Below are 14,806 nucleotides of genomic sequence, written 5' to 3'. Positions count from 1 at the left end.
GAAATATATAATGCTTGTAAAAATAACAGGAGAACGTCCTGCGTGGTTTTGTTACCTATTTGTATGGAGGATGCGTGTAAATGTGTGCACACGCCGTGCGGAAACGTTGTCTTTGCATTTCGATGTGTTGTGTGTATAGGGAGAGGTTTGTAATATTTTTATGCACATGATGCATTTGGGTACATTTATATGGTGTGCGCAGACTGACTACACCCGGCGTGCATGTGGGGGTAAGGTTATTTGTGGGGGTGCACGGCACGGATGGATAAAGGAGCGTACGCGGCGAGGATGCGTATATATATAGCAGGTGGATCTGCACGTAGGGCGCCTGTGAATTGTAGCTACGTGCATGCAGGAATCTGTTCGTGCAGATACATTTTCACCCCTCCCCGGCTCCCCTCGGCCGAGTGGGGGGCACTGGGGGGGGTCCCGGCTGTAGCCCCCCACCCCCTGACCAAGCTCGGACACATTTCCACTTTCAATCCCTTTTATTGACTCTTTCACAGACAGAAGGGCGCAGAAAGGCGCCCGCGGATCTCGCCAGCCCCGGGGGCTCCCTGGGAGGGGAGTCAGCGGCCCCTCGCCCCCCCCGGAGGGGGGGGGGACAGACCCCACGAAGCGGCCCCCCGCCGGCAGCACGGGCGCGCCTACGGCACAGACACTTGCTACAACGCTACTCTACCCAACACATATCGAGGGGCACCGGGGAGGGGGGACCGGGGGGCGTCGGGGGGCGGGGGTGTCCCCCTCGCAGTCCCTAGGCCGGGGGGGGGGGCTCGGAGCTGTCCGGAGCCGCCGGGTGCTGAACGGAGCCGCCCCGGGCATGCGGCGGGGTCGGCACCGGGGAGCCCCCGGAGGGAAGCGGGAGGAAACGGGGGTACAGGAGGGCTCCGGGGGGCTCTGGGGGGGACCGAAGGGGACCAGGGAGAGGGGCGGGGAGCAGCGGGGACCCGCCGGGGCTGAGCCAACGCACGGCGGAGCCGCTCCTCTCCGCGGAACGGTTTTGGGGGTTATCGGGCGTTTGCTTTCAGCCGTTTTTTTTTTTTTTTTTTTTTTTTTTTTTTTTCCCTTGTTCGCTTGTTTTTCGTTCTTTTCCTTCGAGGGGACACAAAATAAGGGGATGGGGGGAGGCAGAGGCGGGAGGGGGCCGAGGAATCGTTGCGCTGCGGCGGCGGGGAGTGCCGAGCTGCAGCCAAACGAAATCGGGGGAGCGGCGTCCTGCCCGCGGCCGGAGCCCCCGGAACCGAGCCCCTGCCCCAGGGAGCCACCACCCGGCGGAGGAGAAAGAGGAGGAGGAAGGACACGCCACCAGCACCCAGGGTTTTCCCCTCTCTCCTCGCTTCTTCCTCGGAGGAGAAGCAGCGGGGCCGGGAGGGGCTGGGGAGGGGGAGGCTGGGGACGATGGGGACCCGGGGGGGGGGATCGGGGGAACTCAGCGGGGGCGCTGCCGGTAATTCCCATTGATCTCCTGGGAGATGGTGACGGCCTCGGCGCCCAGCGGCAGCTTGTCGCTGTACTCGGAGCGCACCTCGAACTCCTCGCCATTGACTTTGGATTGCGACTCCGCCATGGAGCTGGCGGCCACGCTCTCCTCCCGCTCCAGCTCCACGGCCCCTTCAGCCTCTCTCCTCCTTCTCCGCCTGCCTCCTTCATCATCATCGTCCTCCTCTTCATCCTCCTCCTCTGCGTCGCCTTCGCCCACCTCGCTGGGGTTGTAGTTCTTCTCGGACTCCAGGTAGGAGGCGCGGGGGTCGAAGTCGGCAGCCATGTGCTTCTCCATCTGGTCCGGGTTCTGGGCTTTCATGATCAGCTTGTAGGTCTTCCCGTGGTACTTGGAGAGCAGGTGGCACCAGGTGGCCCCCATGAGCGGTAGGGTGGCCAGCACCAGCAAGAAGATGCTCACGACCACGATGATGATGAGCGAGGGGATCTCCTTCTTGGTGGTGAAGACCACTTGGACTTGGCAGTCCTCGCCCAGGTAGGTGAGGCACACGGAGTAGTTGGTGCCGGGGTTCAAGCCCTGGAACCAGTACGAGTTCACCCCTTCCTCAATCTTGGACCACTGCACCAAGGCGTGGCCCTGGCTCCTCTCCTGGCACAGGTAGAGCATCCTGAGGTGGACCTTCTCAGGCTGCAGGTAGGTGGGTGTCAGCTGCACCCGGGCATCACGCTCCGACACGTCCAAGGCGATGACGCCCAGGTCGAAAGTGTGCTGCTTGAAGTCGCCGCTCTGGTTGAAAGCATGGTTGGAAATGTATCTGCTGGTCTGCATGGAGCCACACTTCTTCTCAAAGGGAGGATGCTGGAAAGGGACTTGCCCATCTCCTGTGGGCTCCATTCCAGCCGCCAAGGACGGTTGGCTCTGCCGGGTGGGGCTGAGGGGTTTGCTCCTCTCGTCTGGTGTAAGCACACTGTTCTTTGCTCCCTTGGCCCCTGGCTTCTTGTCACCCAGCTGTGCTTTGCCCCCCGCCGGGTCCCTCCCGGGCTGCAGCGGGTACTTCTGGGTGCCAGCCACGGCCACGTTGACCGAGGTCTGGTTGCTCCCCATCTCGTTGGCAGCCAGGCAGGTGTAGGTGCCTTCTTCCCTCTTGCTCAGGTGAGGGATCACCAACGTGCCGTTCTTGAAGACCAAGAAGCGCTCGGGGTCCTGCCTGGGGAGATCCTTCCCCGCGCTCTCCTTTGGGTTCCCGCTGAGCTCCAGCATCTGGCTGGAGGTGCGGATCTTCCAGCTCACTTCGGGTGGTGGGGTGCCCGTCACGGCACAGTGCAGCGTCAGGGTGAAGCCGTCGAAGAGCTCCGTGGTGTCCAGGTTGGGGTAATAGGTGAGCTGCACGGACGGCGGGGTGCACTGCACGTCCGGGATCTTCCCCACCGGCATCCCTCGGAGCTGCTCCGGGAGGTTGCAAGTGATGGAGTCCTTCTCCGGGATGGAGATGAGCGTGCTGTCCATCCACTTCTTCAGCCACTGGAGCCTGCAGGAGCAGTCGAAGGGGTTGTTATAGATCTGCAGGTGGGAGAGGGAGCTGAGCGAGTCGAAGATGCCCTCGGCGAGGGCGCTGAACTTGTTGTTGTTGATGCGCAGGGAGCGGAGGTCCTTGAGGGTGTGGAAAGCCCCCCGGGGCACCACGGCCATGTGGTTATTGTTCATCTTGAGCAGCTGGAGGGCGCTGAGGTTGTAGAGGTCCTGCCAGGGGAAGTCCACGATCTGGTTGTGGCTGATGTCGAGGTTTTTCAGCTGCACCAGGATGGCGAAGGTACCGGGCTCGATGGCGCGGATCTCGTTGTGCGCCAGCCAGAGGGATGTCACCTGGGTCACCTCCACGAAGGAGCGCCGCTGCAGCGAGCTGATCTTGTTGGCCGACAGGCTGAGGGTGGTCACGTTGGAGGGCAGCCCGGTGGGCACCACCTGCAGCTCCTTGTAGGCGCAGTCGGCGAACTGGTGGGCGTACTTATCCACACAGGCGCAGGGCTCCGGGCACGCCTGGGCCATGCCCAGCAGGGCCACCAGCCACAGCGCCGGGGCCATCTCGCCCTGCCGAGGGACACAGGGGCTCGGTGGGCGCCCACCCTGCTCCCCGCTGCCACCGCCCTGGCCCCTGCCCCATTGTCTGTGCCCAGCCCCCCCGCAGCCTCCCCCCTCGCTCCTTCTCCTCCCAGCTTTCTGCTCGTTCCTCCCGCAAACCTCATTTCCTTCCCCCTCTCTTTCTTCTTTTCTTTCCTTTTTTTTTTTTTTTGTAATTTCTGCCTTTTCTGTTATTGCTTTCTATTTTTTCTCTCCTTTCCCCCACCCTCCTCCTCTTCACTTTTCTCCCTCTCTTCTCCCTCTCCCCCTACTTTTCCCCCTCCCAATTCTCCCTCCTCCCCGCGTCCCCCTCCACCCCCCAGGCCCCCCGCCGGCTTCTCCCCGTCCCCCCCCGCCCCAGACCCCGCACCTTACCCGCTCCTAAGTGCCGGTGAGCAAGGCGCAGCGCTTCTCCCCTCGGCTGCCGCTCCTCAGCATCCTCCTCCCCAGCCCCGGCCCCGTGGCACGGAGGCGCCCAGAGGCGGCGGTGAGGGGCGCGGCGGAGATTTTGGGGGGGGTGGCTTACGGGACGGGGACAGGGGGCATCTTGGGGGGGGTGGGACACACAACGCCCGCACCCCTGCACCTCGCCGGGCTTGAGCTGCGCACCGGAGCGGGGCCGGGCGGGCACTGGGGCTGCGGAGCCGAGAGAGGAGGGAGGAATTAGCATTTCTGCCAGCCTCCCCCTCCGCACGGCCGCCCCCTCCCTCCTCGCCACCCCTTTCCCATCCCACCACCCACCCACCGCCGCCTCGCCAGCCCCCAGAGCCCCTTCCCCGGGGGCGGCGAGCGGCACCCCCCGAAAATCCCGCAAAGAAACGCGGAGAAACGCCCTCCCCGCCGAGCAGCGAGCCGAGCCGAGCCTCCCCCCGCACACGGAGGCAGCCGGGATGCGGACCCCCACCCCCGGCTCCCCCCTTTGCCGTCGGGGCCCACCCCTCAGCCCCCCCCGTAGGGACACGGCACGGAGCGGGGGCACCTCGGCCCTTCGGGGACCGTTTCTGCACGGGCTCCGGTGCTGGGGGGCCGGGAAGGATTCTCCCAGCCCGGCAGCCCCCCAAGGGGCTGCCAGCCCCCCCAGCCCCTCCCATGGCGGGCAGTTCCCTCCTGCAGCCGGTCGAGTGGATGGGGAGAGCGTTAAACCTGCAGGTGGGCAGCTCCCCCGCGACGTGGGGGTCTCTTCTCCTGGCCCTGCCCCTCCGTGAGAAACATGATAAATAATTGATTTTGTTAGTGGGATCGATTCCTGCCTCCCTCCATCCCTCTTTCCAATCCTCCGTCCGTCCGTCCGTCCCTCCATCCCTCCGTCCCTCCCTCCCTCCCTCCCTCCCTCCTCTCTCCATCCCTCCCTCCATCCTCCATCCCTCCCTCTCCGCCTCTCCAGGAGCTCTGCTGGGGTTTCCTGGTCCCAGATGACTCAGTCCAGTCCTCCCAGTGCCCCCTGGTTCTAGGGGTCCAGGCTGCCCCTCTGTAGGGTCTTGCCCCCCCCCCCCCAACCTGCTCACAAGCAGAGCAAAATCCTGGTCCTCTCTCCCTTGGGCTCAGCACCGCGGGTCCGCATCTGTGCCCCAAGGCCATGGGGATGGGCATGTTCCCTTGGGGGGTGCAGAGGCGGTGGATGGAGGGGCAGAGAGGGACCAAGCCTGACCCTCAGGCACCACTGCCCTCGCAGGGGTTCCAGACCCCAAAGTGCCCAGCCCCGTGTGTCCCATCACGGCAGTCTTGGCCCAGTCCCATTGACAAACCCACCTCTCTTCGCTGGAAGAGATGCTCCCCGCCACTCATTTTCCTTACTGCTACCCACGAGGACCCAAAAATTTGCTTTCAGAAACAGAAATGCGGCTTGTGCTATACGCACGGCGGCTCCTGGGGCTGATGGTGGGGTTGGTGTCACCGCAGCCAGCCGGATTTGGGGGCAGCGGGGGAGCCGAGCTGCTGGCCGAGGGGAAGGGCTGGGTTTGAGCGGCAGTGAGCTCAACATCTTCAGCATCTGTGAGCTCAACTTCTTCAGCATCTTGGGCTGTGGCGGGGCCGAGACGTGACTCACCGCCTTCCCATCCCCGCCGCTGGCTGTTAGCCCAAGCATGCCCTCACCCTCACCGTGACACTCTCCCCAGCACTAGCAAGCTGCAGCTCGGGGAATTACGGCATCGCAGGGTTTTACAGGCATTTTTTCCCGTTCTGCTCACTTGCTCAACGCCCACGGGCTGTCAGCTGCTCCCGAGCCCCGTGGAGGGGAATCCTGCAGCCGGTGGGGCAGCACCTCGGGGGGCTCAGCACCTCCAGACGGGACGGATGCAAACCCACGCCCCATCCCATGCTGTGGGGCCGTGGGACGGATCCTCAATGGGTAGGGATTCAGGGCTGCAAGGCTGGAACGATGCTTTCATGAGCATGAAAGTAGGTTAAAATGCCACAAGGACACGGCCAACACAAAGACGATGCTTGCTTTCTGGCTTGGCTGCTCTCTGTTGTGCTTTGCTTAGCTCTCCCCGAGATGTCTTCATTCATCATGCACGAGGAAGAAACCCAGGTGTCCTAGATCTGGTGGCAGTGCTTCTCCCGGCCACCTTTCGGGAGCATCGGAGGCTGTGCGTTGTGCTAGAAATGGGTCAGAGGACAAGCTGCGTCTGATGGGATGGATGGTGCAGCCCTCCTCCCGCTCCCGTGGACCAAACCTTCACCAGGACCCTGCGGAGGGCATCACAGCGTAGAGCACGTGGCGTGGGTTTCACCCTCACCAGGCACAGGGTGTGGGCTTTGTGTGGCCGGTTGTGCCTCAGTTTCCCATGGGCAGAGTGGCGGGAGTAAGAGCAGTGCTTTGTGGCAGCCTCTTGGGACCCTCAAGGGAAAGGTCCAAGAGAGGACAGCAGAGAATGGAGACGGGGATGGGTGCATGGATGGGTCCATGGATGGATGGAGGAGTGCAAGGATGGGTCTGTGGGTGGATGGAGAAGTGCACGGATGGGTCTGTGGGTGGATGGATGGATGGATGGACGGATGGACAGACAGATGGATGGATGACAGAGCAGGCTGCAGAGCCATCAGCCTGCCCACACCACATCTCAGCCCCAGGTACCCTAACCTTCCGCGTGCCCCTAAACATGCAGAAGCTCAGCTGAGGGCCAGATCCTCAGCTGGTGCTGGCCAAGGCAGCTCTGCTGGTGCTGCTGGGGGCAGCCCCCCGCTGGAGGACTCCCTGAGGTCAGTGGGGACTTGCTGGTTTCCACCCCTGGATGCGCACCTGCAGCCTGGAAGCACCTGGGGGAGCAGCCCTCCTCACCATGTTGGGTAGGGGGCTTGGATCTTTAAGAAGAAGAAAAGCAAGCCTCCAGGTCGGGTCTCCTGGGTTCTCCAGCTTCATCCCATCTCCTCCAAGACCAGGTGAGTGCATCAGGTCGTGGCGCTGGGAGCATCCTGGGGACAGGGCCTGGCTGGAGGCGGTGGGGTTTCTCCCTCAGCTTTCCCCCAAATATTTAAGAGTCCTGGCTGCCCAATCCTTGCTCTCAACCCTGGGATCCAAACCTGCTTGGATGTTAGCAAATAGATATTATTAGGAATGTAACCCAGATAACCTTGCTCAGGCTCACCGGGGCACATCCTCCCCTGCCTTGGATCTCCCCCCACCCTGGCCATACAACCTGAGCGATCCTGCAGGCTGTAATCAAATGCAGAGCAACTGGCCCTTTGGCTCTAATTAGTTTTGCATGAGTGTTGGGGGAAGAAATCCATTTTCATAAACAGGAAGGATTTATGCTGCTCCTTCTTGCCTTTTTTTTTTTCCTGCCAGTCCCAAAGCACTTTGCTAAGGGCTAGCAGGGAGTCATTTTATGAATGGTTTAGATTGAGCAATGCATTATTAATAACAGCCAATCAGGCAAGCAGCGTATTATATATCATTTCAGGAGATTCGCTTAATTCAGGGGAGTTATTTATTGCTCTTAAGGAAAAAAAAATAAAAAATCTTTCTTCTTACTACTTTGGCCTTGAAGGGCGATTTGGGTGGGAGGCCCAAGAGGGGTCTGGGATCTCCACGCAGGGATGTTTCTACCCCTGCAGGAAGGGTTTTTGCTGTCGTCTCTTCACCCTTGGTCTGCCAGTGCCTGAAGTCCATCTCTTCTGGGTGCCAGCTTGTAAAGAAAGCACTTCTGCAAAAAAAAGGCTAAGTTGGGGGAATGGCTCGGAAATTTGGGAGCGCATCATGGGGAGCTTATCCCCACACCCAGCTGGGGTCTCTGCGGTCCCCAGGGCTGCCATGGGGAGGCTGCTGTTGCTGTTCGTGACTCTCCCAGCCTGCGCAAGCCTGGCCGTGCACAGAAAGCCCTTACCCCTCCCTACTGGGGTACCCCAGCTGCAGCCCCTTCCTCCAGGGCTGGGCTTGCCGCAACCAATGCCACCAGAGCCCTTTCCTCGCCACCTGGATGGGGTTTATGGCAGCTCAGGGCAACTAGACGGCTAATCTGGCTCCCGCAGACCGCTGACTTTGCTATTGTTTTACAAGACTTTGATGAGGCCAAGTGACAGCAAACAGATGGGGCCAGCGCTCTGGGGGCTGCGCCCCTTGTAGCCAAGTGCCTGCTAAGGCTGCTCCCTGCGCACAACCCTGGATTAGACGCCGGAGAATCCCCGGGGCACGAGAGATGCCAGTTCCCCAGCTGCAGCAGGAGCCTGCAGGGCCTGACCGGCGGGCAGGGGCTCCGGGAGGGATGCCAAGGGGTGGCCGGGCAGGGAGGTGAGATGGTGCACGCGTGGGTGCCTGCACACGCTTGTGCAAAAATGAGAAGTAAGCAGGGTGTGCGAGTGTGGCTGTCCAAAGGGGACACCTGGCGGTGGCTGTGGCGCACTGCGTGTCGCGCCCGGGCTGGTGACAGCGCTGGAAAGCCCTGCGTGTCCCCAGTTCCCCCGGGGGAAAGGGAGAAGGAGGAGCAGAGACACCTCGCTGCCCGGCATCCTTTAATTTACGAGGATTTTAATTGCTCTGATGGGGTGGCTCGTCCCCCGTGGGGCTGCCCCAGAACCCTGAGTGCTTTTGTGGTGGGAGCAGAGAGGGGTCAGGACCTGCAGGAGCAGCTGAGCACACGAGATGTTGGAGATGGTGGCACCAAGGTGCTGGAGCAGCTCGGTGCGGGGGCTGCAGGAGGTCCTCATCGCCCCCAGGTGCCCGCACCCAGGGCGGCTGAGCTCCCCCCCCGGTGTCCTCACGCCTCCTCCAGCTCCCAGCACCTTGGTCTTCACGCTGAGGAAGACCAGGGTGCTGAGCTCCGAGCTGTCGTCCCAGGGGCCGTGGTGTGGGGAGGTGCTGCTCCTGGACCGTGCGGGGCTGGAGGGCTCCACGCTGTCCTTAGGCTTGCAGCAGGCCTGCAAGAGAGGGGAGAAGGTGGCCAAGTCCCACCTACCTGCCTGGGCTTGGGAATGGGTGAGGAGCACCCTTGGGTGCAGCGTCGGCCGTGGGATAGGGACCTGCTGGTGTGCAGGGCCGTTGGAACCGTGGGGGCTGATGCTCTGACACCACCAGGGATGGTGTGGGGGGACCCACATCGAGAGCCCAAAACCAGGGGGCAAGTGAGAAAGAGCAGAGCCCCAACTGCTGCTGGTCCTGAGCGTGGGGGGGATCCAGGCGATGGCCAGAGGGACACGCTGTGCACGGCCGGGGGCTTGTCCCTGCCTGCGTGCCTCTTGTGGGTGCAGCTGGTGCCTAAATTTGGGGTGTCAATGTGGCTGAGCAACTTCGCGGTACCAAAGGATCAAAAGGTCTGCTTGGCCTCTGGGGGAAAAGGGGACTGAATGGGCCCAGGAGGAGGCTGAGTGTCTCCAGGCTCAAATCCCATCCCTGCACAAGGTGGACATCCCTGGTGCCAGTTTCCCCACGGGAAGGGCGATGCACTCAGGAGGTTCCAACCTTGATTTTGCTCCCTTTTTCCCCAGGGACAATCCTGCACCACACACGTGGCTCCCCACACACTGCCTCTCTGCTCCTTCACTGGGGTAATTTCCAAAACATCCCCCGCCCGGAGTGCTGGAGACGTGGCCAGGAGAACATGTACGAGCATGGGAGCAAATCCAAGTGCTCCCAGAGGGGGGAGATGGGTCTCCGAGCAGCAGGGTGTGCAGATGGGATCCAGGGAGGGATTTTTTGCCCGACTTTTTTTCCCCTGTTAGAGGTGAATCGGAAAAGCAAGGAAAAAAGCAAAGGCAAATGAATCAGGAAGTCAGCAGCGGGCTAGGATTTGGTCTGGAAAAAGCTTTATTGAAGAATAATAAGAGTTTCTGCATGATTAACTTATACAAAAGAAAAAAAAGAAGGCTGGTAACCCCTCATTCAGCCAGCTCTGCAAACCCACCCCTGGCCCCAAATCCATTTCCAAAGGGACCCCCTGCAAATGCTGGTGGTGTGGAGATCCTGGCAGGGATCCCATGGCCCATCCCATCTAACGACCCCTGCATGGGGGGTGGGGGGGGATGAGCACAGGTGCTACATTCAACTTAAAAACATGATTTTCGTATAAAAATGGGTATTGAGCTGTGGATAACCTTCCCAGGGAAGCCTGCGCTAATCCCCTTGGCGCGGGGTGGCGAAGGGGCTATGGCACAAATCTCCTAGGGAAAGCAGCACTACAGGAGTGGGGCTTTGAGCAGCTCTCCCTGCAGAGGGGTGAGGGTTGTGTTATCTGAAGCTTAGGGGAAAAAATAAAAAAGGAATTGGTAACCTCCATCCCCATCCTCCATCCCCATCCTCCATCCCCATATCTGCCCCCTCTTGGGGACTCAGTGACCCCTGGCGAAGAACTGCTGGGGGTGATATCAAGGATGGTTTCAGGCTCCTAAATCCTTTAATCCTTTAATTCTTTCCTGGGGAAGAGTCCGAGCCAGACAGCTGTCCCTCTGCCCAGAGCTGGGACTCTTCGGGAAGGAAGAGGCCGTCGGGATGCCCCTTGAGGTCAATTTGGGGATGCTGCCACGTGGGACCCCACCTCCGAGCAAAATCCAAGCGGGCTTTGCTGCCTCCCAGAGCGGGGAGGTGACCCTGGCTGCTTCAGAGGGGGCGAGGAGAGGCAGCCCGGTCCTTAGCGTGGGCAGGACGCGGGGACGGTGGCAGCGGCTGCCCACTGCCTCTTCCGCGTGCGGCGTGGCGGCTCAGCAGGGAGGCAGGTCTGGTGTCACACTCACCACCGTGTCCTCCTCACTGTCCTCCGAGCTGCAGATGATGATGCTGGTGTCTTCTGCAGGAGGAACGGGACGGGGCTGAAGCTTTGGGGGATGAAGCCAGGCAGCCAGAGCTCCTAATTACTCCAATTAGCCGCCCATGCCGTGCCCCAGGCTTGGTTTTTGGATGTTGAAGGCAGGACATGGGGCTGCACCCATCCCCACCCCATGGGATTCCTCTTCCCCTTCTCTGCCCCAGCGGGGTTTGACCAAGGCCCTGAGTACACCGGGGTGCCCAGAGGCTGAGAAAAAATGGGGAAACCCCCATAAATTTGGGGTGGGGGTCCCCATCCCCTCTCCCCACCTGCATCATCAGTGCGGCTCCTGCCAGCCTTGGGGACGCTGCTGCGGTTGTGGCTGGTTGTGGAGGTGCTGGGCTCCCCTCTGCCGTCCTTCTGGGTTGAACTGGGCTCACTGGAGGCCGCCGTGGTGTTGTGCTCTAGCTTCAGCACCTTGGGTGACACCTGGCTGCCCCTTTCCACCTGGGGCCACCACCGCTTGGACCGCACGGTGGCAGGGGGGAGCTGCAGGGGACAGAGCACGGGGGATGTAAGGTGCCGGGGTGGCCCCTCCGGGTCCCCAGAGGCTCCTGTCCCGCCGGGGTGCTCCTTACCGTGCTCACCCGCATGTCCCCGAGGCTGATGGTGAAGGTGGGCACGATGCCTGGGCTCCCACGCTGGGTGGGCTCCTCTTGCTGCAAAGAGAGCGAGGAGCGATGGTTAAGGGGTCCTGGGAGCCACACACCTCTCTGCGGGACCAGGGTGGCCCTGAGCAGTGGGCAGAGCCGTGGGGGATGGGGGGAGGGGAAACTGAGGCACGGCAGGGCCAAGGCTTTTGCTGGAGCTGCTTGTTAGCAGGGTTAGGGACAGGCGCTGCTGGCTGGGGACAGGGAGGTGACTGTGACAGCGACAAGCAGCTTCATGGGGGAAAAATCCCTGTTTTTTTTCTTGTTGGCTAAGAAATGGGTGATATAGGATGGGGAAGGCTTGCAAAGATGGGGGTGGCAAGCTTCGGCTGATGCAGGAGCCCTCCCCAGGTGGCACCGGGATGTACCATGCCTGTCTCACCTGGTCATTCTCCAGGGCCACCTCGACCACGGGGACAGCCTGGGAAGAGGTACCTGCAACACAGAGAGCAGCACTGTGGCACGGCCCCTGCAGCGCCTTCCCAGAGGCTGCTGCTCTGCTCCCCAACCTTCCCTTTGGGATGGCCGAGCGCCCTACGAGACTGCCTTTGGGCAGAGAGGCGGACGACGACCACCTGCTTCCATCCCTGGCACAAAATCCTCACCTGCGCGCCCCTCGACGCACTCGGCCAGCGCCTGCAGCCTGGCGCGGCACTCGGCGAAGTCCACGTGCTGCGCTTGGCCCCCGGCCGCCGCCGGCCGCAGCCGCTGCAGCTCCCGCAGCGCCTCCTTGACGAAGGGCTGCATGTCCATCACCTCCTGCTCCGTGGCGTACAGCCTCATCTTCTCCACCAGCCGCTCGCCCGCCTCCATCCGCCGCAGCACGCCCTCCACGCGCCGCAGCTCCCCCGCCAGCTCCCGCCGGCCCTGCTCCTGCCGCCGCTCCACCAGCCCCAGCAGCTCGTCCTCCTCGCGCCGCACCAGCCGCACCAGCTGCTCCACGCGCTGCCGGATCAGCTCCCGCGTCTCGCCGCTCGCCGCCTCCAGCCGGGCGGCCTCCTCCTGCAGCGCCGCGCGCGACGCCTCGAAGCCGCCCCGCCGGCGCGCCAGCTCCCGGCCGGCGGCCGCCAGCTCCTCCTGCCGCCGCTGGATCTCGGCGCGGATGTCGCAGTAGAAAGGCGAGTGCTGGGTGTCCAGCAGGGCGCATGAGCAGCACAGCGGCTTCTCACATTTCTTGCAGTAGATGCTGCGAGGGGAAGGAGCGAGTTTCAGCCGGGGGTGTTCAGCGGTGTTTTAGCAAGAGGGGAAACTGAGGCACGAGCTGGGGGGCTGCTTTGGTGCCTCCTCCTGGGGACCCGCGCCCCACACCGCACCCTGCTGCAGCTCTGGGATGTTACAACGGGCCCAAAGGGTCTCCAAAAGTTGCCCACGGAAGCTGTGGATGCCCCATCCCTGGAAAATCAGATGGGGCTTTGGGCGGCCTGCTCCAGGAGGTGGCCCACCGGGGTGAGCCTTAGGGTCCCTCCCAAGCCCCCAAGCGTGGTCCCAGCCCTGCAGCCTGGCGCAGCCCCGAGTCCCCAGCTTGGGGACAGCCCCGGGGACGCATCCCCACGCTGACCTGGTGATGTGGCCCTGCTCGGTGTGGCCGGGACTGGAGCAGAAGAGGGTGCAGGACTTCTTGGTGCCCTCCAGGAAGCGATGCGCCGACTCGGCCCGCAGCTCCTCCACCTTCCTGGCCTCGTGGCTCCTCTTCTTGAAGAACCACTGGTGGTCCTCAAAGCAGCCCGGGCACAGGAACTCCTCGCACTCGGAGCACCAGACGGCCGCCGGCTCCCTCCGGCAGCGGCTGCAGCTCAGCACCCCGCCGACGATCCTGCGGTAGACGCGGAGCCTGGCCTGCAGGCTGGCGAAGAGCACGTTGTCCACGTCGGGGATGCCGTTGGCCTGCGGGATGGCCGCCTGGCACACGGGGCACTGCCCCACGGGCTTGTTCTCGCTCAGGCAGCCCAGGCACAGGGTGTGCAGGCAGGTGAGGAGCTTGAGGCTGGGCGATTCCTGCCGGCAGCCCTCGCAGAGGACGAACTGGAAATCCTCCTCCTCCGGCGGCTGGGGGGGTGCCGGCTCCATGGGGGCAGGCGGCTCTGTGGGGGCAGCGGGGCCGGCTGTGGGCGCAGAGGAACAGGGCGGATCAGGCAGGGATTTGGGGATGGGAAGATCCGATCATGTGCTCAAAGCCATTTTTCTTTCACTTTTGCTTTTCCAGCTTTTGGAAGTCGGAGGGGAATTGGTGGCGGGGGGGGGGTTGAACCCCTTTGTGCCAACCAGCCCTGTCCCCAAAAGTCCCCCACAGCCCTCCCCAGCCCACCAGCGAGTCCCATAATAAAGCAGGGTGCCCCCCCTTATTTCTCCCCCCCCTTTACCCCTTTACCCACCCCACGCAGCAGTTTAGCACCCCGGCTGTGCCCCCCTCTCCCTCCACCCCACCTGCTGCTACCTTTGCGTGGGGGGTCCCCGCTGTGCCCCCCCCAGCCCTTCTGCCCCCCCTGCAAAGCGGCGAGGACCCTCCCCAGACACCCACTTACCGTCGGGGGTCCCGGAGGGCCGGGGGGCTTCGGGGCTGCCGGGCATGAGGGTGGCGGGGGGGGGGCCTGGCCGAGGGCTCCCACTTTCGTTTCTCCGGGCAGCCGGGGGAGGAGGAGGAGGAGGAGGAGGAGCTGGGGGAGGAAGGAGGGATGGCGGGAGGAGGGCGCGGTGCCAAGGGGCGGGCTGCAGGGGGAGGGAATGGGGTCACGCGTGGGGTCCCCCCTATCCCACCCGCGCGTGGCCCCCCGCCCCTGCCAACCCCCCAGCCCCGCGCTGCACTTTGGGGTGCTGGTTTTGGGGGAAATATCGGGTGTAGGGGGGGGTGTTGTTATGGGGGGGTGCTGGTTTGGGGGATGCTGGTACCCAGGGGGTGCTGTTATGGGGGGATGCTGGTACCTGGGGGATGCTGGCAGTATGGGATCGGAGGGCTCAGCTGCTTTGTAGGATCCCTGTGACTGTCTGGCTGCCGCTGCCTTTAGGCCTGTGCCCCCGGCCCCCGCTTCAGCCAGGGGGGCTTAAAAGTGACCCCGCTGCTCTCAGTGCTGCTCCTCGCAGGGTCCCCACCTCCCTTTGCCGGCTGCCGAGCTGGAGGAGCGGCGTTTCGGCGGCAGGGGAAGGCCGCGCTGGAGCAGGAGCTGCTGGGAAAAATCCCTCTGCTTGGTTTTTATGGGGTCAGGGCACCCTGTGGGGCCGGGGACCCTCTGGAGCCCCCCGAGGCGTGAGCTCGGTGGAGGACCCGCTCCTTCCCGCGGCTGCCGGAGCAGTTCCTGAGCAGGGCCCCCCGGAAAAGCTCACCCAGCCAAGAGCCTTTCGGTGCGGTGCCGTCAGCAGCC

The 14,806-nt window shown here is 63.0% G+C and overlaps 2 protein-coding genes across 3 annotated transcripts; both read right to left on the bottom strand.

The window, feature by feature from the left end:
- Nucleotides 1-1,432: 1,432 nt before the first annotated feature.
- ISLR2 (immunoglobulin superfamily containing leucine rich repeat 2) lies at nt 1,433-3,526 on the bottom strand. The gene has a single exon (XM_035566781.1). The coding sequence runs from the start codon at nt 3,524-3,526 to the stop codon at nt 1,433-1,435; it is 2,094 nt and encodes a 697-aa protein (XP_035422674.1).
- Nucleotides 3,527-9,804: 6,278 nt separating this feature from the next.
- On the bottom strand, nt 9,805-14,779 carry PML (PML nuclear body scaffold). 2 transcript variants are annotated; one of them, XM_035566695.2, is made up of 8 exons: nt 14,370-14,779; nt 13,973-14,104; nt 13,009-13,552; nt 12,056-12,636; nt 11,833-11,885; nt 11,379-11,459; nt 11,070-11,289; nt 9,805-10,782 (listed from the first exon to the last, which is right to left on the bottom strand). In XM_035566695.2, exons 2-8 carry the CDS (start codon nt 14,016-14,018, stop codon nt 10,697-10,699), a joined length of 1,611 nt encoding a protein of 536 aa, XP_035422588.1. In that variant the 5' UTR covers nt 14,019-14,104; nt 14,370-14,779; the 3' UTR covers nt 9,805-10,696. The 2 variants fall into 2 exon arrangements, with proteins under 2 accessions (XP_035422588.1, XP_035422589.1); XM_035566696.2 differs by lacking the exon at nt 13,973-14,104 and having other exon boundaries at nt 14,370-14,778.
- Between the last annotated feature and the right edge of the window lie 27 nt (nt 14,780-14,806).

This window comes from Cygnus atratus, chromosome 11, assembly GCF_013377495.2.
Source record: "Cygnus atratus isolate AKBS03 ecotype Queensland, Australia chromosome 11, CAtr_DNAZoo_HiC_assembly, whole genome shotgun sequence".
Lineage (NCBI taxonomy): Eukaryota > Metazoa > Chordata > Aves > Anseriformes > Anatidae > Cygnus > Cygnus atratus.
This window is presented reverse-complemented; position numbering and strand designations above follow the sequence as displayed.

Bases quoted from the DNA above. Each gene is read 5' to 3' on its own strand.
- ISLR2 (XM_035566781.1), bottom strand. From the start codon at position 3,526: ATGGCCCCGGCGCTGTGGCTGGTGGCCCTGCTGGGCATGGCCCAGGCG.
- PML (XM_035566695.2), bottom strand. From the start codon at position 14,018: ATGCCCGGCAGCCCCGAAGCCCCCCGGCCCTCCGGGACCCCCGACG. The intron at 13,553-13,972 runs GTAAGTGGGTGT...CTGCGCCCACAG, and splicing joins GCCCTCCGGGACCCCCGACG to CCGGCCCCGCTGCCCCCACA. The intron at 12,637-13,008 runs GTCAGCGTGGGG...TTCCCCTCGCAG, and splicing joins GAGCAGGGCCACATCACCAG to CATCTACTGCAAGAAATGTG.